The 23,850-nt window shown below is 40.8% G+C and overlaps 2 protein-coding genes across 4 annotated transcripts; both read left to right on the forward strand.

The window, feature by feature from the left end:
* The first annotated feature begins 55 nt into the window (after positions 1-55).
* On the forward strand, positions 56-10,243 carry LOC116319125 (endophilin-A2-like). Of its 2 annotated transcripts, XM_039602213.1 has the most exons (9): positions 56-354; positions 4,123-4,191; positions 4,343-4,559; positions 4,803-4,936; positions 5,165-5,323; positions 6,299-6,402; positions 6,754-6,887; positions 7,049-7,087; positions 7,776-10,243. In XM_039602213.1, exons 1-9 carry the CDS (start codon positions 310-312, stop codon positions 7,961-7,963), a joined length of 1,089 nt encoding a protein of 362 aa, XP_039458147.1. In that variant the 5' UTR covers positions 56-309; the 3' UTR covers positions 7,964-10,243. The 2 variants fall into 2 exon arrangements, with proteins under 2 accessions (XP_039458147.1, XP_039458148.1); XM_039602214.1 differs by lacking the exon at positions 7,049-7,087 and having other exon boundaries at positions 60-354.
* Positions 10,244-10,343: 100 nt separating this feature from the next.
* On the forward strand, positions 10,344-23,453 carry stap2a (signal transducing adaptor family member 2a). 2 transcript variants are annotated; one of them, XM_031737843.2, is made up of 11 exons: positions 10,372-10,755; positions 11,619-11,690; positions 11,775-11,894; positions 11,983-12,039; positions 12,124-12,275; positions 12,375-12,506; positions 12,612-12,681; positions 21,539-21,641; positions 21,721-21,816; positions 21,894-22,025; positions 22,111-23,453. In XM_031737843.2, exons 1-11 carry the CDS (start codon positions 10,510-10,512, stop codon positions 22,164-22,166), a joined length of 1,236 nt encoding a protein of 411 aa, XP_031593703.2. In that variant the 5' UTR covers positions 10,372-10,509; the 3' UTR covers positions 22,167-23,453. The 2 variants fall into 2 exon arrangements, with proteins under 2 accessions (XP_039458146.1, XP_031593703.2); XM_039602212.1 differs by lacking the exons at positions 21,539-21,641; positions 21,721-21,816; positions 21,894-22,025; positions 22,111-23,453 and adding an exon at positions 13,878-14,318 and having other exon boundaries at positions 10,344-10,755.
* The last annotated feature ends 397 nt before the right edge of the window (positions 23,454-23,850 follow it).

Genomic DNA, 23,850 nt, shown 5'->3' on the forward strand with positions numbered 1-23,850 from the left:
AACAACCTTTAGGCTTCAGTACTTGCAATTTTAATATGGAGTAACGATACCTGAAGGTGGGCAGTTTATTAGTATTTTTATTTATTAGTCTACACGAAGTGCTTTGACCTACTTTATCCAGCCGGATGGAGCCTCCCACACGAACCTGAAGCCAGGAAACTCTGGTTGCTTAGCAAACTTCTCATCCACGATCCAAAGTTTGGAGACGTGTTGCTCAGTCGCTGTTTGTGCTGTGAACTCACAGCAACTGCTTTCCATACGTTTTCCCCCTTCTTTGAGGTCCAGGTGGCAACGCTGAAACCTGCAAAGATGTCCGTCGCAGGATTTAAAAAACAGATTTACAAAGCCACTCAGGTAAGCTCGCGACAACTAAACATTAGCCTGTCGTTTAGTTAGCCATGTAGCATTCTGGCTACCTGGTTAAGCAGAACGGAAAGCTTTGATAAACAATAAACAATTAAACACCTCCAGCTTGCTGCACATACCACAGGCTATGTTGTTGTTAAACATTTCAGAATATGACAAATGTGTTGCTAATGTAACGTAACGGCTAACGTAAAAGTTAATAGTTGACTTTATCTTAGCTAATGCTAATTAGCGAAACATTGACACAGCACTGGTTAACCCAGCTGTTAATCTTTCCATAAAAGTTTTGTTTTCCTCAAGTCTAACGATTTGTATTTATGCACCCACTGTTTTCTGATAAATGACTTTTTCCCCTAAGAAAGTGAGACCTGGGAACAGTATTTGTACCGAGTTTCTACCAAAGATTTGTACTACTTGGCTTGTGCTCTTATTAAATTGACGTTAAAAGAGCAGCAAACAATCGGAGGTTTCTTTTCCTTCTCCCAAACAGAGACCTCGTACATTGGGTGGAGTTTCTTTATATCTTTTTACGTTTCGTTCTTCGGTGTTTTGTTGTTGTTGTTGTTGTTGTTGTTTTCCATAGCAGGGCAGTTAGCCAATCTTGTTCAAAACTAAGGTTTCTTATCTCTTTCTTGGTGTTTCGCAACAACCTCGAGACAAATGAGCTGTCCTGTTAAGATGATAACCACAGTTAAAATTAAACTTAATATGTTTCCCAGCTGTGTAAATTGATCTGTCATTATTTCTTAGATATTCTGTTCATCAGTCATCTGGTGTATTTTTTTTTTATTTATTTTTTTAACATCTTCAATAAGGAAGTATAAAACTCTGAGTTTCAGAGTTCAGTGCTGTGTTTTTAACATTAGCTTTTCTCATTCCTGAGCATCTCCTATGTCACATAACAACCATGTAAAAACTGAAGCAGGACACATAGACAGCTTAGGGATTTGAAAACTTAGAAAACCAGTGACAGTGCTGCTTGTTATCAGAGAAACTAGTTGCCCTTTGACGCAAATGCAAAGCCTGCCCGTGGCCTGCGTTGTCCCTGTACCAGCTTTGCTGAACGTCATGAGACATGAAAGTGATTGCTCTTACCTAGGTGGGTGTGTCTGTCCTCCATTGTAAGTAATGGAATCCTAGTAATGTGGATACTGCCCAAACCAGCTTCAAACTCATAAGTAACAACACAGATCTAGTTTTTATGTTAGTATTGTAACAACGGATAGGTGAATCCACATAAACCAGTTATTGCAAAACTTGCTGCACAAGTGGTTTGCTAACTATACAGAACAGTGTCCAGTTCCTGTCACAGAAAAATCAAGAATTACTTAATATGCTATGTCTGCAAACACACAAGATTTATACTGAGTATTTTTATCTGAGTTGCATACACCTGGCCCAGCATCTTGTCATTCAGGTTTTAAAAAGAAAAAAATGGGGGGGAGATTATTAGTTGTGTAAGGTAATTGCCTAACAGACTTACGTCATATGGGCTAGAAATTAATTACATAAAGATTTTACATTTGAATTTTTAAAGTTATTTCTTAAATAAATTGAGTGATGTTTATAAAGCATTTTCAAATTACTGTTTTTGGTACTCTGCCCACACAAAAAAACACGTTTTTTATTTCCTATAGCCACTGTTACAGGAAACAACTAAATAAACAAGCCCATCAGTATGTTTTACAGTTTATAAGGGAAGTACCAAATCCTTGTGCAATATCACATAAATGTTGAATGGTTCATAACTGTATCAAAAAATCGATGCACCTTTAATTACTCAGATTATTAAGATTTCCTTTATGTTTGACAGACTAATTTTTCCTCAGCATGTGGGCACCAGCGTTGCACAAATTTCTGCCATTCTTCAGAGGCCATTTTCAATTTGCTCCTTATTAGAAGGACTGTGTGTTGCTTTACCCTTTATATAATTAAAATATCCCAAACAAATACCCCAGACATGCAGCCCCAGGTCAGAGTTTTGCGTTTTTACCAATAATGTGGAGCTGCCATGCCAGAGGAACAAAGGAAGACCACAGAGGAGATTCATGGAGCTAGTGGTAGAAGAGATCCTCAGTGTTGGTGTGAAAAACAAGAATGTTAGGGATAGGATGAGATGGAGGGAAATGACCCCGAAAGGGAGCAAGTGTGTAGGGTTTTGGCATACAGTATTCCTTTTTTGCCAGGTTTCAGAGACTGCAAGTCATCTTGTCAGACTGTGTTTTGTTTCTGTACATCCATAAGGCTCATGGTGTCATATGCATCATCCAACATATTTTTGCAGAAACCTGGTCCCCTGCTGGGCCCCATTTGAGCTGAACATATTTATGTTTGTCTCATATCACCAGATATTCAGCTGTTTATAGGCCATTTTAAAACCGTTATATTATTATACTCATTATAATTAGCCCATTTTGAACTTAGAAATGATTTTGATTTTAAAGTGGCAATTTCTGCTCCTTAGTATACTGAAGCCAAACCCTTTCACAGAAGCTGAATTGGTTTTACTTTTCTTGTTGACCAAAGACATTTTCTTGGACTGAGCTGAATTAAACCTGCCACTGTCTCGTGGGGTGCTCAATAGAAGATGGCTAAGCTAACATTGCAAGGTCAGATCTGCACCTAATTGCTTGTTTGAGGTCATTGCTGGAGGTTCGGTGAGTTTTTAAAGCCGAATGTTCACTCACTTTTCCCGCCTGCAATGGGAATGTGTTTTCTGTGTTCAATAAAGCACAGAAAAATAGTTGTATGTTTAACTCAAGCCTTTGATTAGTATCAGATCACAAATTTCAGATCAGATCAGATTTGTTATAAGTTAGGGCAGAAACCCACAGAGTTGCAATGAGCTAAGTTTTCACTTCCCACTGTGCATAACAACTTCTCATCTGGTACAAAGAGATTCTTTGATTTCAGATTCTAAATAGGGAAACATCCAGGGCTAATCTATTTCCCATGAACCCTTTGGTGATTGAAACCGCCCTAAGCACCTAAGTCATTGAAGGTTAGAAAAAAAACATTGCCAGGCCTGTGCACAATAAACTGGAGAGATTGATCGATCCATCTGTTAATACAGTTTTATGTGTAGTGTGTTGCTGACAGCTGCACTGGGCTGAACTGAAATAAGAGCGCACACACACAATGAGCCTCTGTTTGGCTTGCCAGGAGACCTAGTGGGAGAAAGATGAAGCCTGCATCTGTGATTATTAAAATTATCCATGGATGTGGCTGTAGTGTAGGAAACTCTGCTAGAAGTCTGTGCTGGCCTGATGGAAAAAAGGAAAACTTCTAGTATAATTCCTTATGGAATTATGGTTCTAAGTAAAGAGGAAAGAACTCAGTCCCCCACACAGAGCTGAGGAGGATGCTTCCCCCATGGAAAATGGACAAGTATTGGAACTTGGGAGCTGTGTTAATCAAAACAAAATCATGAGAGATAAACAACAAAGTTTTAAAAGCAACAACAGCACAGGTGTCCTTGGATCTGGAAGTGGATAGAGTTGTATGCAAAGGGCTTGGCATTTTGTGTTGGTGCAGATAACCAGCATTTTAGATTGTCTGGAGATTATTTAGCCATAATTTGTCAAGGTCTAATGTTTACAACTTTATGTAATACAAAACAAAAAAAAGTGACCTACAGCTTTTAGAAACATTTTATGATTTTTTTTTTTCTTTTTCAGTCTTGGTTATCCTCCGTGAAGGCCAGTAAGAATGTTAATTTCAGTCAGTTACATTTCTCTGTTTGCTCTGGGTTCACAGTTGATGAGTGAGAAGGTTGGAGGTGCAGAGGGAACCAAACTGGATGAAGACTTCAAGGACCTTGAAAGGGTACTTAATGCATTCCACATAATACTTACAGCTCATGTGTTTAAGTTGTATTATCTTTTTGAAAATGATGTCCTCCAGCTTCCTTTGATTTGCATAAATGACCCTAATGGCAACTTGCATTTAATTTTTGTCATTTCTTGTGTGCCACCAGAAAGCTGATATTACTAGCAAAGCAGTAGTGGAAGTCCTCAATAAAACATCAGAGTACATCCAGCCTAATCCAGCAACGAGAGCTAAGCTTAGCATGCTTTCCACAGTTTCCAAAATCCGTGGGCAGGTGAACAGTCCAGGCTATCCCCAGGCTGAGGGCCTTCTGGGGGAGTGTATGACTAAATATGGACATGAAATGGGCGAGAATAGCAACTTTGGTAAGCATAGCAGGAAAAGATATAAGGTAGAAGAGGCATGTTATACTTGATGGCATATGCTTTAAATTAGGAAAAGACAAAAGAATGTGGACAGTATGATAGGGGAGTTGTGTGCATTTTTGTGAGGGGGGGTGCCGACAGATATGGCTAATTTGGGGGCTTTGTTGTGTTTGATTGTTGCTAATTACATGACTCCTAGTATCTCAGGCGTGCTCATGCTAATTGTGTGTGTGTTTTCCACAGGTGGGGCTCTTATAGACGCAGGAGAGTCAATGAAGAGGTTGGCTGAGGTCAAGGATGCGCTGGATATTGATGTGAAGCAGAACTTTATTGATCCACTTCAGGGAATCGCTGAAAAGGACATCAAAGACATTCAGGTAGACTCAAAAGAATCTGCGCATACAGGCCTAGGCATTCACTAATGAGCTCTGCAGTCTGCATGTGAGTTACAATGTTATAAAAAAGTATTCAGAATCCAAGCTGATATTGAATTACACTAATGACAAAGAACAAGTGAAAATCCTTTGATGTTTGTATGATAGTATATATTCTGTGAAATTTCATCCTCCTGATTGTTATGCTAATCTCCCACCCCCACTTTGCAGTTCCACCTGAAGAAGTTGGAGGGCCGCCGTCTAGACTATGACTATAAAAAGAAACGTCAAGGTAAAATCCAAGATGAAGAGATCAGGCAGGCCCTGGAAAAGTTCCACGAGTCCAAAGAACTGGCTGAGCGCTCAATGTACAACCTCCTTGAGACAGATGTGAGTATTAAGTAGTACAATGTGGCTTTTAGAACTGCTGCGCCAACTTCCTTCAACAGATCGTTGTAGGTAAACCTGACATTGTTTAATGAGTCTGATGTAACAAAGGTATTGATGTGATTAATACCACATTTGTGGCTCTTTATAAGACTAAAAGGATTAACCTATAAGAAGACTGTATAAACATAGATTATGCATTTGCAGGAGTGCCAGTGAGACACTCTTTGTTATTCTACAGCACAAGCATTATCATGCATAATGAACAATACTGTGATAGAGACTAAATGTATTGTGGCAAGAGATCCACAATGAGTTTAAAAGCTGCAATAGCTTTCAATTTTGACCAGTTGTTAACCTAGTTCAGTGTCAACAAACATGGTTATTTAGTCTATAGTCATCTGTAATCATTTTAGCAAGAATAATGATTTAGGGCAGATTTTGTGGCTGCCAAGCTATCTGTGCATCAGTGGTTGGAGATCTAGGTCTAGGAGGAAATGTATTATAATGCAATGGTATGCTGATGAATTACTTGTTAAGGTCTGTAATGGTGCATTAATACAGTAGCACTAAACTGAGAAAAGCGTGGCAAGTTACATAAGAAACTACATAGCGAACATGAGAAACATGTGAAATTAGGTTGCCCAACTGTTTCACTGTTACATGTTTTGGAAATAAATGTAGTTGGCAGCTCACAGGTTCTCCAACATCAAAACACACGTATTTAAGGATGGTATGTATCAGCTGACTTGCCTTGTTTTTTTCCACTGTGCTGTGCAAACCCGTCAAACCTGTTTGGTGTGGTATTTGCTGTTTTTCATGCCATCAGTGAAGCATTTCAAAGCTTGGAGCCTTTGTGATTTTTTTGTCACGATGATAAACAAATGAGGAGAATACAACTCACACTTAAAGAACTCACCATGTTCAGTTTCTTTTTTCTGTTTTTTTTAAATACTCCTCATGTTTCTGCCTTTGTAGGTGGAGCAGGTGAGTCAGCTGTCCTCCTTTGTGGAGTCTCTGCTGCAGTATCACAGACAGGCCACACAGATCATGGAGGAGCTTTCTGACAAACTGAGAGAAAGGTCAGCACCAGACTATTTTTGGAAAGTGGCATGCCTTTTGTATGTTGAGGCTTCGTCCTCTGGCTCGTGACAGGATGATTCAGCTGTATCTTTTGTCCATCTGATTACATCCAATGAATACCAAGCTGCAAAAGATGGGGGTTTTTTCCATTAGAGAAACAAAATATCAGCTTAGTTTAGAACTCTACATCATTTTGTTTTCTTTTAATAAAATATGTCTAGATTTCGTGATTGGATTAAAGCCCAAAATAAGATCGGCCGACTCTTTGTTAGCATGTCTGTATTTGTATTGGCACATGCTCTACTTGTGAGCTCAACGAGGTAATGGTTTGTGATTCTGATTGTTTGCAGGGTAAATGATGCTCAGTCTCGCCCAAGACAAGAGTACACACCCAAACCCAAACCAGCCTTTGATTTTGGAGAAGTAGAACACTCAAACGGAGGATACTCGTCATCCGCTTCAAGCCCTCCAGCTTACTCTTCTGGTACACTTCTTTTTTTCTTTTTTCTTTTCCCCCTTCATATTTTGTGAGAGTTGTGTGTGTTCATGTATGCGTGGCAGGCCTAGTCCTAAGAAAGCAGGCATCTGTGCAAGTGTGTCTCATTCATATGACTGATGTGTCTTTCCTTCTGCAACATTATCAAGGGCCATCCTTCCAAAGACCTTCCATCAAGAACAGACGGCGTGAGTGGACAGAGGAAGAAAATGTGTCACTTGCACTGAACTTAAAAATGTTACTACTACCACCACTCAGCCTGTTGCACACCTTTGTAGCAGAAAAGTTTATGCATAACTGTGAAGTGTCTCACTAACTTTGCTACACTGTGATTGGTGGGTCAATTACTAACCAAGGCTGCAGATACATTCATTCATTGGCAAACAAAAACACATCTTAAATAACCATTGAGTATGGTATTATGTATGAAGTTATATGTATCTGACAGCTTTATGCACTGATGACTGAATCTTCTGAATCTCAAGAAAAAAAAACAATCATGATATACCCAAAGGTTTAATTTGCAGATATAATTAAAGTCTGAATCAGTTCTCAGACAAAAGAGAAGAAAATAATGGGGAAAATATGTAGCCTGATTTATACTCCTGCGTTGATTTCTTGAGGTTCAGAAGGATTCTCTTTAAGCACACTTGTGACTAACTTAAAAGTCTTTATGTTTCCTGTTTTATGACTTGGACTTCATGGCTACAGAGTGGACTGGAAAACATTGGTGTTAAATTCCCTATAATGAAAACCTTTCAAAGGAGAATATACTAACCTCGTTGAAGGGAAATTGTTTCCATGGAATAACTGTATTTGTCTTTTGTTTTGTTTTTCTCCCTTTCTCCATCTCTGTGCCTCTGTCTCTTTCTTCAGCTGAGCCTTGCTGTAAGGCCATGTATGACTTTGAGCCAGAGAACGACGGAGAGCTGGGCTTCCAGGAGGGTGACATCATTAAATTGGTCTCTCAAATCGATGAGAACTGGTATGAAGGAAGCCTCCGTGGAAAATCAGGATACTTCCCCACCAACTATGTTGAAGTGATGGTCCCTCTGCCACACTGAAAACAGCAGGGGTTAAGTTTATGAAAAGTGGATGATAAAGGATTACCAGCTCTCTTAATAACAAAGATTACATAAAGAGTAAACATCAAGACAATGACCAATATTTTTTATATCTTAAGGTTAAAGAGTACACACAGATTTGTAAAAACATCAAGGGCAGAGGAATGTTCGATGAGCAAAATTATGTCGTAATATTTGGGTGTTTCTGTCATATCTTGAGTTTTATAGCCATTCTCTATGCACCTGTGCACTTTTTACACTACACCTCTATCACCAGGACTGATTAAGAAATGCTGAGAGAGAATGGTGTTTGGGGAAAAATGGTCTACAAACTCTAAGTGCAACTACTTTATTTTTCTTATCCTGTTTTATACTCAGAATATTACATGTTTTGTTCTATGCATTGTTCATATTGGTAGTACACACATGCATGCGTTCCTCTAAACACTATTCATACACTCCCATTTTTAACCTCTGTACCTTAAGGCCTTAGTACTGTGCTCAACATGGAGGACTGGCTACCCTTTATCAATGTTTAGTCTCTGCTGCCCTCTGGTGGTCACAGGGATTCTTCTTTGCTCCTTATTCAGCAACACTATTATGTGATTTTTGTTGGATGTTTCTTACCAAATCTATGTTGGGTAGTTTGTCCTATGTTTTAGTTTGTAGAAATCCACGTTGAAACAGCGTGAGTGAGTCAATAGATGTAGTCTTAGTTCTTCTAAACATTGGTATTTTTAGCATTAACAAAAAGAATTGTAGTTAAACTCTAAAAATCACAATTTAACATTATTTATGTAACGCAGCTTATCAAGTTATCGGTGAATTTATTTACTTACAACCTAGATCTCTTTGCCCTCATTTTACTCAACATGGATGCCAAAGAATTTCTTTTTTTGAAGTTTTCCAAAATGCAAAGGGCTGTTCATGTGCACAATTTTGTTGATACTTCAGATGATTACATGCAGCATCCCACCGTTCATATTGTGCAACGTTACACCAAAGCCAAAACCACGTTCTTTTAGTTCCTCTGTTTTCTCAGGCTCTATTGATACTGCTGGCAGTGTCACTCATAATTTTCTGTGGGATTTTGTTTTTTTAAATTCAGCTGTTTGTTTCATGAACTTTCTGTCACTGGTGCATTTTCCACGTCAGTGCTCGGGTGAGCTTGGCCTTATTATTCTAACCTCCAATTTGATGCGTGGAATTTAATCTGATGTGTGTTTGGTGTTTTTTGTACCTGCCTCAGTTTTCAGGCCGAAACTGCATCAGACCTGATGGGGGTTACTATCTTCCAGTGACTGTGTACTGAATTTACAAATAATGAGGAAGGACCTTTGCACAATGGCTGGTTTCAGTTCCAATTAAGCCTATTACAAGCAAACTATGAACTGTCATGGTCTGTGCTGTTCACTAGAATGCCAACTTTCTCCTCTTGTCATGATCCCCTTGTTAGACCGCCCCCTGCCCCACTCATCTCTCCCATCTCCATTTAAACTGAGAGTGGAACAGACAGGTCTTTTCAGCAGGCAAGGGCACACAGCACTGGATTATGCCCTCCCCCACTATGCTTTATTCACCACCTGCCCCTGTGCCCCTACCCCCTTTCTCATTATCCACCCCATCCCAAGCCCATGGTGCCTCTGAGGCTCAGTCTCCTGGTCCATAATACCATCATTGCTATCACAGTATATACCTCTTAATGTTTGCCTGCATCTGTGCTCTGTTATTAGTGGTATGTATTGCACCGGGGGTTTGGCATGGCAGACTAATAACTGTGGTTCAGGTGTGGGTTTACATGCCTCATTACACATAATCAAAACCCCCCTCCCCAAGTTTAGGAGGGTCAGGGGCTCAGGTTGAGCTGTTCTGTAGCTTGTATAATATTCATGAAGAACAAAGGGCTAAGATCAGCTTTTGTCAGCTGCTGCTCTTACTGTGGAAATGGCCATCTGAACATTGCAATATTGATGAAGTATTAAAGCCTTAAAGCTTTTATTTTTTCCCCCCCATCATGCACTCTTTTGAATTTTCTGTGAAATTAGCCTAACTTTTTGTATGTTTTTCATTCTAGCTTTTACCATATGCGATGCCTCATTTTTGTAACTGTGACACAATGGGGGGGAAATGTTGAGACTAAAAGTGGGATTATCCTGGATTATCTTTAGGATGTATGAATTACCTCTATGCTAAATGTAATCTTGTGTATTGTATAATTAATGCGGTATATGAATGAATGCTGTCCATTTTGCTTCTTAAAATAAATGTTAACTAATTTGTCCCGTGTGTCTGTGTAAAACTAAACCCCTGCTACAGTTTTTGTTTTGATTTTTTTTTTTTTTTTTTTTTTTTTTTTTTTTAAATGAAAAGGGAAAAAATGTGTAGTGGTATGGTGATGATTTTTTTTTTTTTTCGTTGATTGTCATACAATACATATTTTGACGTTTCGACAAATGCTCTTTTTTTTCATGCTCACTAAACATCTCAATACTTGGGACTTCATCCCCCAGTTATCCAATTTTTAATCTCTATAACCACCCGTCTGCATGACCCCCAGACACAGCAGGCTGCATCAGCCAGCTGTTGGATTATTGCCACGGCACTATCTCATCGGGGAAGGCGTGTCAGTCCCCGAATTACTCAGCGCCCCTTTGTCCTCGTTCGGTGGCCAGCCAGCGACACTCATGGCGGCTGCACCCGTCAGGCAGCGCTCCGGACCAGGGGGGCAGCGGGCACAGCTCCCGCCCTGTTACTACGAAGGATACCTGGAGAAGCGAGGACCGAAAGAAAAGGTAGGGTCACCCGGTGCACATCAATTGCCGTATTTTGGTTTCGGCGCGTCCTGTAGATGCTGGAAGTCGGGGTCGGTGGGTGGGTGGGTGTGTGTGTGTGTATGGACCGCACACCGGCTGAGCCACCATTCCCAGAGAGCTGTCAACTTCCTTATTTTGCGAGAACGGGTGAGGCGAAACTGCACTGCTGCTGCTGCTGGGCGGGATTTATTTAATTCACACAGCGGTGAAGCATATTGGAGGCAGAGCATGCAACGATGTATCATCTAATCACAGCGTCTGAATGACAGAAATCATGACTGCTGCCAAACATTGCATGTTATTTCGGTTATGCCACATGAACCGAACAAGGCTGTATTTTGTTGATAACGGGGCATCTGACTGTCACAAACGGTACCCACGCCAAGCATTTCCACTCAGAATCCATTAGCTGACTCACAGACACTCAATCTTTTGAATTATTGATCCGCAAGCCTGATCTCTGAAATACATATCCTAGATTTCAAATAAAGTTACACAGAGAAATTGGCAGTTTTGCCCAAGGATACTTTCACGTATTAGCTTTAATTATAGGGAAGACGATAAAGAAGACACTCCCCACGTGTCCTACCCCTCTCTGATTAGGCTCCTTTTTAATGCAATGTGGACATGTAATGTGAGCATGGCTCAGGTGCAGGGTGTCGCAGTGATCCATGGCCACAGATTGACAACAGCTGAGGCTCACTCACTACAGCTCTCCAGGGACAGGAAATGTGGGGGTGATAAAAGGAAAATATCCATTACACTGACAGGGAAGACAGCACTGGCCCTTTTTTTGTTTAAAATTTTTAGTTCAGGTCTGTGTGTCCATCTGTATGTGACAGGCATCCAGGCGGCTGTGGACGTGCCTGTGTGGGAATTCTTTGTATTTCTTCAACAACGCCAAGGACACTCATGTAAGTTCCAGATTATATAGATTCTGTGTGTATTTTTGCATATAATAATGTGCTGGCTCTAAAATATAATTATGTGTGCAACAGTATGTAGAGAAGCTAGACCTCAGCGGCTTTGTGTCCCTGAAGGACGACTGCAGCCGGGACAGAAACCTAGAGGCAGCTAGGCTCATCCTCCAAATGAAGGATGGAGAGACCAAACTCACAGTAAGCCACTTGGCTCACACACTCAGATGCAAAGATGCTAAAATTAACAAATCTTTGCAGAGACTGAAAATGCTGCTGTCTTTTCCAGGCACCAAATTTGGAATCACGGGAGCTGTGGAAAGGATTCCTCTACTCTGTTATAGATGTAGGTATTAATCTTTTACACAGCTGCTGTCCCTGCATCCCTGTACCAGCATGCCTCTCACATCTCTTTCCTGTCCAATTACAGCTGAATGTACCATCCTATCTCACATTGCTGCCAGGGCAGCTACAAATGCTACAGGAGGTGGTGGACAAGGAAAGAGCCAGGCGGAGAAGTCGCAATCCAGCACGAGCTCCTCCTTCGCCTCTCTCCGTTCCTTTAGTAGGAGAGATCCCACCGTGAGCGCTCCTCTGTGCTGCATAGAGAAGATGCACTGCAGCTAAAGTGGCTTTGGTGCACCACCACATTACCTGTAATACTGTGTGTTTCATCTGCAGATGTTTTAGGCCCGTCTCCCGGACGGAGGCTGAAGTCCTTTTAGAGAGACACCCAGATTGTGGCAACATGTTGCTTCGTCCAGGCAGAGACGGATGCTCGTTGGCTGTTACTACTCGACAGGACCTCAACGGGTAAACACATTCTGAATATCTGAATACCGCAGTTACAAAATCACAAACACCAAAGGTTATCTAGAATATCATTACATGCTGTCTTTTTCTTTTTTGTGGCTCCAGGTCAGTTTTCAGACATTACAGAGTCACACAGAGGGACCAAGGTGGTTATGTCATTGATGTTGAAAATCCTGTAAGTGCAAAAGTGTTATCAGTTACAGTTTTACAACATTTCAGAAGAGGAATGTAAAGCATGTTAGTATAACTGACCTACTTTCAGATTCATGAGTATTTGGAAAAGGAGAAGAGGTTTAATTTTTCTAGTGTACACCACAGTGGATCAGGAATGGTGTGATTGACGTAAACACAAAGAAAAGGAAGGATTTTAACAATTATTGCATCAGCCATTTAAAAACTACAGCATTTTCACAGGCTCAGAAGTAATAACACATTGTGGACATGGGTGCCTTTTTTCATTTAGGAGATACAAGACTTCTACCACAAGTAAAAGTGGTAACAAAACAGTGATTTTAAATCTTATTTTGGTGTAAAGTCAACACATTTTTTAAAATGTTTATCAGATTTGACTGCTGATTCTTTTATATCTCAGTGACCATTAGAATCAAAATTAGGTCAGATGACACATATAAATAACTGCCACAAGTGTCATCACTATGGCTTTCAAATGGCAAAACCTGCTTCTAAAAATACTTTTACTCTCCAGCTCTGCAACACTAAAAGATGTTCAAGACCATAACAGACAAGTAAAGTGGATGATTGTGGAATTAACTAATTAAAAACCCCTTCACAACATCTAGCCCAGTCAAAAGCACTCGAGGAGGCACTGTAAGTGTATCATGGTCAAAGCCTGCAATCAAGAGACGCCTTCATGAATGTGCAGACGGTTTACGGCAAGATACAAAAACCACTGTTTACATTTAAGAACAATAAGATCAGATTAGACTTTGCTTGGAAACACAAAGCAATATATTATTATGGAATAAGATTCTTTGCTAAAATTAAACCAAGATTTTTTTATTTCAAGAATGGGAAGAGTGGGCAGAAGGAAATCAACAGCACATGATCCAAAGTAGATCACATCGGCTGTAAAATACACCGGAAGTAGCATTATAGCATGGGCATGTATGGCTGTCAGTGGAACAAAATCCACCAGTGTTTACTGATGATATGACTGCTCATAGAAGTAGGCGGGTGAACTTTGAAATAGATGTATACATTTTGAGTAAAAAAGGTACAGTTCGAAAAGGTTAAAAAGGTTATAGCAAAAGTAACCCAGGAGCTTGATAAGCCAGAGAAGTGAAATGATCTTAAGTGGTTGAGTGAGTCTCAGGATCTCCACTCAAATGAGCATGCTTTTCACTTGTGCAGGGAAAAATGAAAGCAGAAAAATCCACTAACAAGCAGCAACCAAAAGCAGCTGCACATAAGGGCCTGGCAGAGCATCACAGAGAAGGAACCGCATTGTTTGGTGATATCCATGAGTTCCAGACAACAGAGAATCCTTGTATGCAAAGGATTGCATCCAAGCACTGGAAATAATCCCTCTGAAAACAATGTTTAAGCCTTTATATAAAAAAGTGGATGTAATTTCTATATGGGCAATGCTATTTATTTGTGTTAAATCTCTTGAATCAAAGCTGAGAGTCAAAGAGTTTATTTGCATCATTTCAAATCCAGCGTGGTGGTGTACAGAGCCAAAATTCAGAAAATTGTGCCCTGATTAAAAACTCATAGACCTTACTGTTATAGGTTCAGAGTTTTAACCTAACATCATGGCTGTGTTTTTATTGAGGAAATGTGTGTTGTGTGTGTGTTTACAGGTCCTTCTCAAAAAATTAGCATATTGTGATAAAGTTCATTATTTCCTGTAGTTCAAGCCTTTCATTGTTTTAATATTGATGATTTTGGCATACATAACTCATGAAAACCCAAATTTCCTATCTCAAAAAATTAGCATATTTCATCCGACCAATAAAAAAAAAGTGTTTTTTTTTTATACAAAAAAAGTCAACCTTCAAATAATCATGTTCAGTTATGCACTCAATACTTGGTCGGGAATCCTTTTGCAGAAATGACTGCTTCAATGCGGCATGGCATGGAGGCAATCAGCCTGTGGCACTGCTGAGGTGTTATGGAGGCCCAGGATGCTTCGATAGCGAGGATTTTTGCTCAATCAGAGTGTTTGGGTCTTGTGTCTCCCAACTTTCTTTCACAATATCCCACAGATTCTCTATGGGGCTCAGGTCAGGAGAGTTGGCAGGCCAATTGAGCACAGTAATACCATGGTCAGTAAACCATTTACCAGTGGTTTTGGCACTGTGAGCAGGTGCCAGGTCGTGCTGAAAAATGAAATCTTCATCTCCATGAAGCTTTTCAGCAGATGGAAGCATGAAGTGCTCAAAATCTCCCTGATAGCTAGCTGCATTGACCCTGCCCTTGATGAAACACACTGGACCAACACCGTTAGCTGACATGGCACCCCAGACCATCACTGACTGTGGGTACTTGACACTGGACTTCAGGCATTTTGGCATTTCCCTCTCCCCAGTCTTCCTCCAGACTCTGGCACCTTGATTTCAATGACATGCAAAAGTTGCTTTCATCCCTGAAAAAGTACTTTGGACCACTGAGCAACAGTCCAGTGCTGCTTCTCTGTAGCCCAGGTCAGGCGCTTTGCAGCTGTTTCTGGTTCAAAAGTGGCTTGACCTGGGGAATGTGGCACCTGTAGCCCACTTCCTGCACACGCCTGTACACGGTGGCTCTGGATGTTTCTACTCCAGACTCAGTCCACTTCTTCCGCAGGTCCCCAAGGTCTGTAATCGGTTCTCTCCACAATCTTCCTCAGGGTCAGGTCACCTCTTCTCGTTGTCAGCTTTTCTGCCACACTTTTTCTTTCCACAGACTTCCCACTGAGGTGCCTTGATACAGCACTCTGGGAACAGCCTATTTGTTCAGAAATTTCTTTCTGTGTCTTACCCTCTTTCTTGAGGGTGTCAATGATGGCCTTCTGGACAGCAGTCAGGTCGTCAGATGAGTCTTACCCATGATTGCAGTTTTGAGTAATGAACCAGGCTGGGAGTTTTAAAAGCCTCAGGAATCTTTTTGCAGGTGTTTAGAGTTAATTTGTTGATTCAGATGATTAGGTTAATAGCTCGTTTAGTGAACCTTTTCATGATATGCTAATTTTTTGAGATAGGAATTTTGGGTTTTCATGAGTTATATAAGCCAAAATCATCAATATTAAAACAATGAAAGGCTGGAACTACTTCAGTTGTGTGTAATGAATCTAAAACATATGAAAGTCTAATGTTTATCAGTACATTACAGGAAATAATGAACTTTATCACAATATGCTAATTTTTTGAGAAGGACCTGTATTTTTGGAAACATCAAACCGCTTAAATCCAACTGATCACACTGAGGCATGAGATTATTAAAAACATGGGTCTCAGTTCACCTCTTTTATTGTGAATCAGTCCCATCACAGCTACTTAACCAGACTGATCCTCTGTGTTGGATAATTTAAAAAAAAAAAAAAAAAAAAAAAAAGTTTTTTATGCAGGATGTCAGATACGAACTTGATGTTTCAGATCTCTTCAGAGCTGTTATTTTCTCTGTACTGACAGCTTGTCAAAATCAAACATAGCTCTGTCCTCACATTAATCTTTTAAAGCTTTTTGAGTTTTCAAGTTTTGAGGATTTTTGTGGATATTTTGCACACAGAAGGTCTTAAAAACATTATTTGAAAATAGAACTGTAAGACATAAATTATCAATTTGAGTAGAGAGATTGAATAAAGCAGCAGAATAGGGGCTATACTTCATATTAACAATCATCTGTCCTCATTTGTGCTTCTTGCATGTGGAGTCCCCCAAGGCTCAATCTTTGGAACAGTTTTTGTTTGTTTATATGCAGTACCCCTCGGTCTTCTGCTTAACAGCTTCAAAGGCATTTCTTACTTCACTACGCCAATGATACACAGCTATACTTTTCTGTTAGGCCCAACAACCTCGGGACCCTCTCCTACCTCATGGAATGCTTCACTGCCAATAATAATTGCATGTATTTACATTTTCTCCATCTCAACACGGGTAAAACTGAGGCTCTTGTGTTCAGCCCTGACAACTTCTCTAGGGAGGCCAGCCAATTACAGCAGATGATTTTAGCAGACGATTTCAGATCATCTGCTAAAAACCTTGGTATTATTTTTGACCTGCAACTGAAATTTGAAATACACCTCTAAAAGAATCCAGACTTGTTTCTTTCATTTAAAAAACACTGCAAAAATTGGTCACTGTCATTTAATAATTTACAACTTTAAGACTGCTATTAAAAAGTCACTGGCCCTGATGAGTCACCTCTATTCTTGCTGCTCTTCACTAGCTTCCAGTGATGTTCAGAATCCACTTTAAAATTCTACTGTTAACATATAAAGCTCTACATGCCAGGCTCCTGCTTATTTAGCAGCGATACCGAGACCTTACAACAGCTGTCAGCCTGTCAGATGATCTGAACAGGTTCTTTTAACTGTTCCAAGTTTTTACTTTTAATCCTGAGGTGATATTGAGGTGCTTTTGAGGTTGGAGATTTGGAACAGCTTCCCTCAGCCTATCAGGTCGGGTGAATCTCTGGTTTGTTTTTAACAACTGCTGAAAACTAATTTTTTATAGGTTAGTCTAAGGAGCTTAGAAAGAAAAGTGTCTGGACTTCTTTAAGTTGCTTGAAGACGTTTCACCTCTCATCCGAGAACCTTCTTCAGTTCATGAACTGAAGGATTATAGGTGAAACGTCTTCAAGCAACTTAAAGAAGTCTGGACGCTTTTCTTTCTAAGCTCCTTAGACTACGATGACCTGGATGACTGAGAAGCTTCACAGACTTTTATAGGTTAGCTTTCCCTTCATCTTTCTCCCATTATTTTTTAGCCATAGTTTAGATCTAATGAGTATATGAAGGTTTGTATGTCAATAACATATGATTGACTATTTGTCTGTATGCTAGATCATGTATACTTATTAGGGCCCGAGCACTTCGAGTGCGAAGGCCCTATTGTATCTGCTCCGTTTCTTATTATTATTAGGGCCCGAGCACTGACTGTGCGAAGGCCCTATTGTATCTGCTCTGTTTCTTATTATTATTATTATTATTATTATTATTATTATTATTATTCAGGCAAAAGAAGGGCCTTTTTGAGGACTTTAACATGCTCGAAAACTCTTGGAATTTTGCACACATGCCAGGTCTGGTGAAAATTTTGTATTTTAATGGTTTTACATATGAGCATTGGGAAATGGCTCTATAGCGCCACCTATGCCTTGTTAAATGCAGCCCTACGAACACATCGTTTGAGCTACATGTATGAAATCTGGCACACATGTGTATCATCCCAAGACGAACAAAAAAGTCTGTGGGACCATATGACGCAAACCCAACAGGAAGTCCGCAATTTAGAGGTGAATGTGACATTTTGGCTCTAATTTTGCCATTTCCATGCCTCGAACTTTTTCGAACTCCTCATTGGGATTTGGTCGTCTAAACTTCATCTTTGGTCAGTGTCAACTACACACCTGGGCCATGTTAAATTGCGGAGCTTTTGAGTTTTCGTGATACTGTGAGGCCAGTGGCGCCACGGCTAATTTCGATGACTCGCCATGAAAATCGTGATGCCTCTCATTCCCTCATACATGTTCCGACCTGGACCAAAGAGCACACATATGATAAGGCTCCACCCCTGAACATATGTCAACTGCCATATTTGACACCAGGGACAGCGCCACCTAGTGGGAACAGGAAATGTCATGTTTTACACTTTGGGGTACAGTATTGTTATGGTTGACATCTGCAGCCTCAAATTTCTCCAGGAAAGCCTTAAGGAGTTGGTCTTGAGTTACAGTGAAAACTGTGAGTTTTCGCTGAAGGGTGTGACCCCTGCAGCATGGCGAAGTTTGATGTCTCGCCATGAAGAAGCAAATTAGTATAACTCAATGAAATCCAGTCTGATCAGAACCAGACTTTACAGGCATGATGTCAGACCCGTCCTGAACAGATTGATGTGCCCATTGTCAGGAATACGCAGAGCGCCACCTAGTGGCAACAGGAAATGTCATGGCTTACATTTTGTTATACTGATTTTCACAGGTTCATCGTGGCCACTTCAAAAGCGGTGAATATTACCATCAGTCCCTCATGATGCTTCAGTGAGAAAATTGTGACTATAAACTGAACGGCGCACCCTGGTGGCAACGCAGTTCACCATGAAAGATGAAGTGGATTTTGAGGGGCTTGGAAAGTTTAAAAAGTCTTGAAATTTGGCCAACTCCTCCAATGTGATGAGGGCTTTCTTGTTACGTGATCATTTTCATTGAATAGCGCAAAATGGCTCCACAGCGCCCCCTACAAAATTTCAAAACATCAGCCCCTCCTCTGTGTTTTATGTATAAGTCTGAAACCTTGTAAGCTTATGGAGGATATCAAGATGTACAAAAAAGTCTCTTGGAGCAATATCCCAAATCCAACAGGAAGTCAGCCATTTTAAAATTAATGTGTAAATTTGGCGACATTTTCCCCTCTTTTCAGGCCTCATACTTTGACGAACTCCTCCAAGGGATTTCATTAGATTTACACGATCTCCTGTGTGTGGAATCTAAAGACCTTTGTGATGTTAAATTGCGAAGCTTTTTACGTTCAGGGAAACGAGGTGGTCATGGCGGCACGTGGAGTTTCAATCACTCGCCAAAAAAAGTAACCTGTTGTCGCTCAAAAACACAATGTCCAATCTCTCCCAAAGGTCGCAGGGGTGATGAGACTCGAGCTCGGAAATGTTTGTTATGCCATTTGTCAGTAATGGTTAGAGCGCCACCTAGTGGGACGACTATAATAATGGTTGAATGAGATGAAATTTTAGCTGGTGGTTAAATGCATGAATTCCATCAATGTGACATCAGATCGGAAGCGCTGGTTTTAGGTGTTGGGCTTGGCTCGACGCTGACGCGTTTACTAAAGGTCATATCGCTGCTTGCAGCTTTAATTATTATTATTATTATTATTCAGGCAAAACAAGGGCCTTTTGAGGGCTTTAACATGCCCGAAAACTCTTGGAATTTTGCACACGTGCCAGGTCTGGTGAAAAATTTCGTATTTTAATGGTTTTACATATGAGCACTGGGAAATGGCTCTAGAGCGCCACCTATGCGCTGTTAAATGCAGCCCTACGAACACATCGTTTTAGCTACATCTATGAAATCTGGCACACATGTGTATCATGCCGAGACGAACAAAAAAGTCTGTTGCCACATATGACGCAAACCCAACAGGAAGTCCGCAATTTAGAAGTGAAGGTGACATTTTGGCTCTAATTTTGCCATTTCCATGCCTCGAACTTTGACGAACTCCTCATTGGAATTTCATCGTTCAAGCTTCATATTTGGTCAGTGTCAACTACACACCTGGGCCATGTTAAATTGCGGAGCTTTTGAGTTTTCGGGATACAGTGAGGCCGTGGCGCCACGGCGAATTTCGATGACTCCGCCATGAAAATCTTATTGCCTCTCGTTCTGTCATACATTGTCCGACCTTGACCAAAGTGGACACATATGATAAGGCTCCACCCCTGAACATATTTCAACTGCCATATTTGACATCAGGGACAGCGCCACCTAGTGGGAACAGGAAATGTCATGTTTACACTTTGGGGTACAGTATTGTAATGGGTGACATCTGCAGCCTCAAATTTCTCCAGGAAAGCCTTAAGGAGTTGGTCTTGGGTTACAGAGAAAACTGTGAGTTTTCGCTGAAGGGTGTGACCCCAGCAGCATGGCGAACATTGAGGTCTCGCCATGAAGAAACAAATTAGTGTAACTCAATGAAATCCAATCTGATCAGTACCAGATTTTACAGGGATGATGTCAGACCCGCCCTGAAGAGATTGATATGCCCATTGTCAGGAATACGTAGAGCGCCACCTAGTGGCACCAGGAAATGTCATGTCTTTCATTTTGTTGTACTGATTTTCACAGGTTCATCGTGGCCACCTCAAAGCGGTGAATATCACCATCAGTCCCTCTTGATGCTTCAGTGAGAAAATTGTGACTATAAACTGAACGGCGCACCCTGGTGGCAACGCAGTTCACCATGAAAGATGAAGTGGCTTTTGAGGGGCTTGAAAAGTTTAAAAAGTCTTGAAATTTGGCGCACACCTCTAATGTGATGAGGATTTCTTTTTATATGTTCCTTTTCCTTGAACAGCTCAAAATGGCTCCACAGCGCCCCTAAAAATTTCAAAACAACAGCCCCTGCTCTGTGTTTTATGTATGAGTTTGAAACCTGGCAAGCTTATTGGAGATATCAAGATGTACAAAAAAGTCTCTTGGAGCAATATCCCAAATCCAACAGGAAGTCAGCCATTTTAAAATTAAGGTGTAAATTTGGCTGTCGACATTTTCCCTCTTTTCAGGCCTCATACTTTGACCAAGGAACTCCTCCAAGGGATTTCATTAGATTTGTGCGATCTCCAGTGTGTGGAATCTAAAGACCTTTGTGATGTTAAATTGCGAAGCTTTTACGTTCAGGGAAACGGGTGGTCATGGCAACACGTGGAGTTTCAATCACTAAGCCAAAAAGCAGTAACCTGCTGTCGCTCAAAAAATCACAATGTCCAATCTCTCCCAAAGGTCGCAGGCGTGATGAGACTCGAGTTCGGAAATGTTTGTTATGCCATTTGTCAGTAATGGTTAGAGCGCCACCTAGTGGGACGACTATAATCATGGTTGAATGAGATGAAATTTTAGCTGGTGGTTAAATGCATGAATTCCATCAATGTGACATCAGATCAGAAGCACTGGTTTTAGGTGTTGGGCTTGGCTCGACGCGCCGGGGGTGCGAGGGCCCTCATATCGCTGCTTGCAGCTTTAATTTTTAATGTGAAGCTGTTATCCAAACTATGAAACACATTGTAGCTGTGTGTTTTAAGTTAATGTTATTGTTTTTATTGTTGTTATTATTATTATAATAACACAGAGGTTTCTTCTTACAGATCCCCTGTGCCACTCTTCATGAGGTCATTGATGCCCTAGTAGAGAAAACAGCAGGAACTCTTCAGCCTTTCCTACTCGAGGAGCCTTATGAGGAGAATATAAGTGAGGCACTACTAAACATTTCTCACCCGCCTTTTTAAACAAATTCTTAATACTAATTTTGTTAAGTTTATGTCATCAGCATATGTTTCTGCCAATGATGAGAACGGAGAGAGGATCCTCCACACTGCGCCCTCAAGCCCCCTGCCTAAGGCCCCTGCCCTTCCTCCAAAACAAGGTTTGTGCCGGTCATATAAACCATGTGCAATGAGAGGCAGACAGCATATCATGATCACTGCTCCCCTTCTGGTGCAGATCGTTGGTCCTCCAGCAGCCCCCTGTCCAGGTCCCCTGCCCCAGACCGTCGTATTCTGACCTCACCAGTCCCGGCCTCGCCCAGCAACCCGATGAGACGACTCATCCTCTCCCCTTCACCTCTCACACAGAGTGAGTACAAGATGTGCTGATTTCATTTGCGGCAGTTTATCTGCAGTCCTTTAAGCTCAAATTGTTTATCCCTGGTTGTCCACAGCGCTCAATGAGGAGCTCAAAATGAAGCTGGAGAAGAGACGAGCGAGTCAGGAGTGACTTTTACTCATTAGGAGGGACTTCCTGTCACAGCATGCTCAATCTTCGGTGCCAAACCTACTCTCACTGCAGCTACGTGCAGCTCATCCTGTGCCTTCAGTGTGGAAGACAAGGGACTACAGAACCACTACTTTCTCTTGGGGAACCTAAAAACTGTGTTTGTTTGTTTCAGTATTTATGTTGTTAGACTTAACATGAGTTAACTGACTCTGGTTAGCTCCTTAAGAGCAAGACCGACTGGTTATTACCGATTACATTCATGCAATCTCTCAAAATGCTGCCCGCCCTGGTTGGCTGATGACCCATTTGAGCGTTGTCCAGTTGCATAAAATTGTTTACAAGCTGCCTCTGAGCAAAAATACAGTCCACAAGAACTATGAATCACTCACAGAAGGACTGACACAGTTGAGCCTCATGTTTTCCTGTTTGAGCCAAAAAAAACCAAACAAATAAATGAAAAAATACTGGGTGCTAAACTGCTGCTACAACACTGGAAACCACTTAAAAAACAACATGTAGACTGCCATGATCAACTCCAAAGCAACAAACTCTGACCTGAGACACTTCATCAACAAATCCAGACATGCTCTGCTCCTTGTCTCCTCATTCTCATCACTACATGCAGAAGACTGGAATAATAACAATACAACTTAGCTCCCCTGAAAACCTGCACACTCTCCGCCTGCCTGCTCCGAGTGCTACATCTGACTGATAAGCAACCATTAATACTGTTGTTGATACAATGTAGCTCATTTACAACTCAACTTTACTGTGTTGTGGGTGCATACTTTTGAAGTGTTTCCTTATTCTCTTCTCTTGTGTACGTGTTATTGTATGGTGCTATGACTGACCAGACCTGCCTGGAAACCACAGACTGTATGCAACTCTAGATGATTTCTGTTCCTCTGTAAGAAAAAGGGGAAAAGAAAAAAAATCAGTCTACTGTAGTCATAAGTGAGGGCGCCCTCTTGTGGTACGTCTCTCCACTGGCCCCTAATGAGCACAATCACTTACAATAGGTCAACCCCTTTACTTTGCAGAGTAAACCTGAAGCTTTTGCTATAGTTTTTTCCAGCTGCACTACAGTTAACTGATTATAGGTCTGAAGGTGCTCAAACAACGACCAGTAACTCTACGTGTGAAAAACGTTTACAGATCAGTGTCAAATGACTCTTAAATGTCTTGCAGTGAACAGTTTCTTGTATGTTGGTACATGATTGTCTCGTCTACTTTATTATTATCAAAGGTAGTTGAATATCTGAAGAATTAAATTTGTTTTTGCATGGATCCGTTGTGAGTTAAGACCTCTTGTTATCGAGATATAAGTGGAATTTATCAATACTATCAGTTGATGATTAGAAAGACTATTAGTGCCCTGTTTTTCCTTTAACTTTTAACCTAAAAGAGTTTAAGTTATTAACATGGGGATTATTGCGATTTTAGTCCTTCCATGATCTCGACAACTATCAGAAATAAATGTTAATATGTAATCGACAGTTTCTACATATTTAAACGGTTAGAAATGTCTAGCTAGAAATACGGCTAGACATTTGGTTTCAATTGGAAGCAAGGAGAATATTTTTAAAGTTTGAGGTTTTGCTGAGTTAGAAGAAAAATCCATCTATTTACCCTGTCGAACATGCTTCTTTGTTTAATAACAAAGTGGCTAACCCTTTCTCTACAA

The sequence above is a fragment of the Oreochromis aureus genome, linkage group 18, assembly GCF_013358895.1.
Source record: "Oreochromis aureus strain Israel breed Guangdong linkage group 18, ZZ_aureus, whole genome shotgun sequence".
Classification (NCBI taxonomy): Eukaryota; Metazoa; Chordata; class Actinopteri; order Cichliformes; family Cichlidae; genus Oreochromis; species Oreochromis aureus.

Excerpts from the sequence above, each read along its gene's own strand:
- stap2a (XM_031737843.2), top strand. The coding sequence starts at position 10,510 with ATGACCCCCAGACACAGCAGGCTGCATCAGCCAGCTGTTGGATTATTG. Across the intron at positions 12,276-12,374 it reads TTAGTAGGAGAGATCCCACC|ATGTTTTAGGCCCGTCTCCC; the intron begins GTGAGCGCTCCT and ends TTTCATCTGCAG. Across the intron at positions 21,642-21,720 it reads GCCTTATGAGGAGAATATAA|CATATGTTTCTGCCAATGAT; the intron begins GTGAGGCACTAC and ends TTATGTCATCAG.
- LOC116319125 (XM_039602213.1), top strand. The coding sequence starts at position 310 with ATGTCCGTCGCAGGATTTAAAAAACAGATTTACAAAGCCACTCAG. Across the intron at positions 5,324-6,298 it reads ACAACCTCCTTGAGACAGAT|GTGGAGCAGGTGAGTCAGCT; the intron begins GTGAGTATTAAG and ends CTGCCTTTGTAG. Across the intron at positions 6,403-6,753 it reads TCTGACAAACTGAGAGAAAG|GGTAAATGATGCTCAGTCTC; the intron begins GTCAGCACCAGA and ends GATTGTTTGCAG.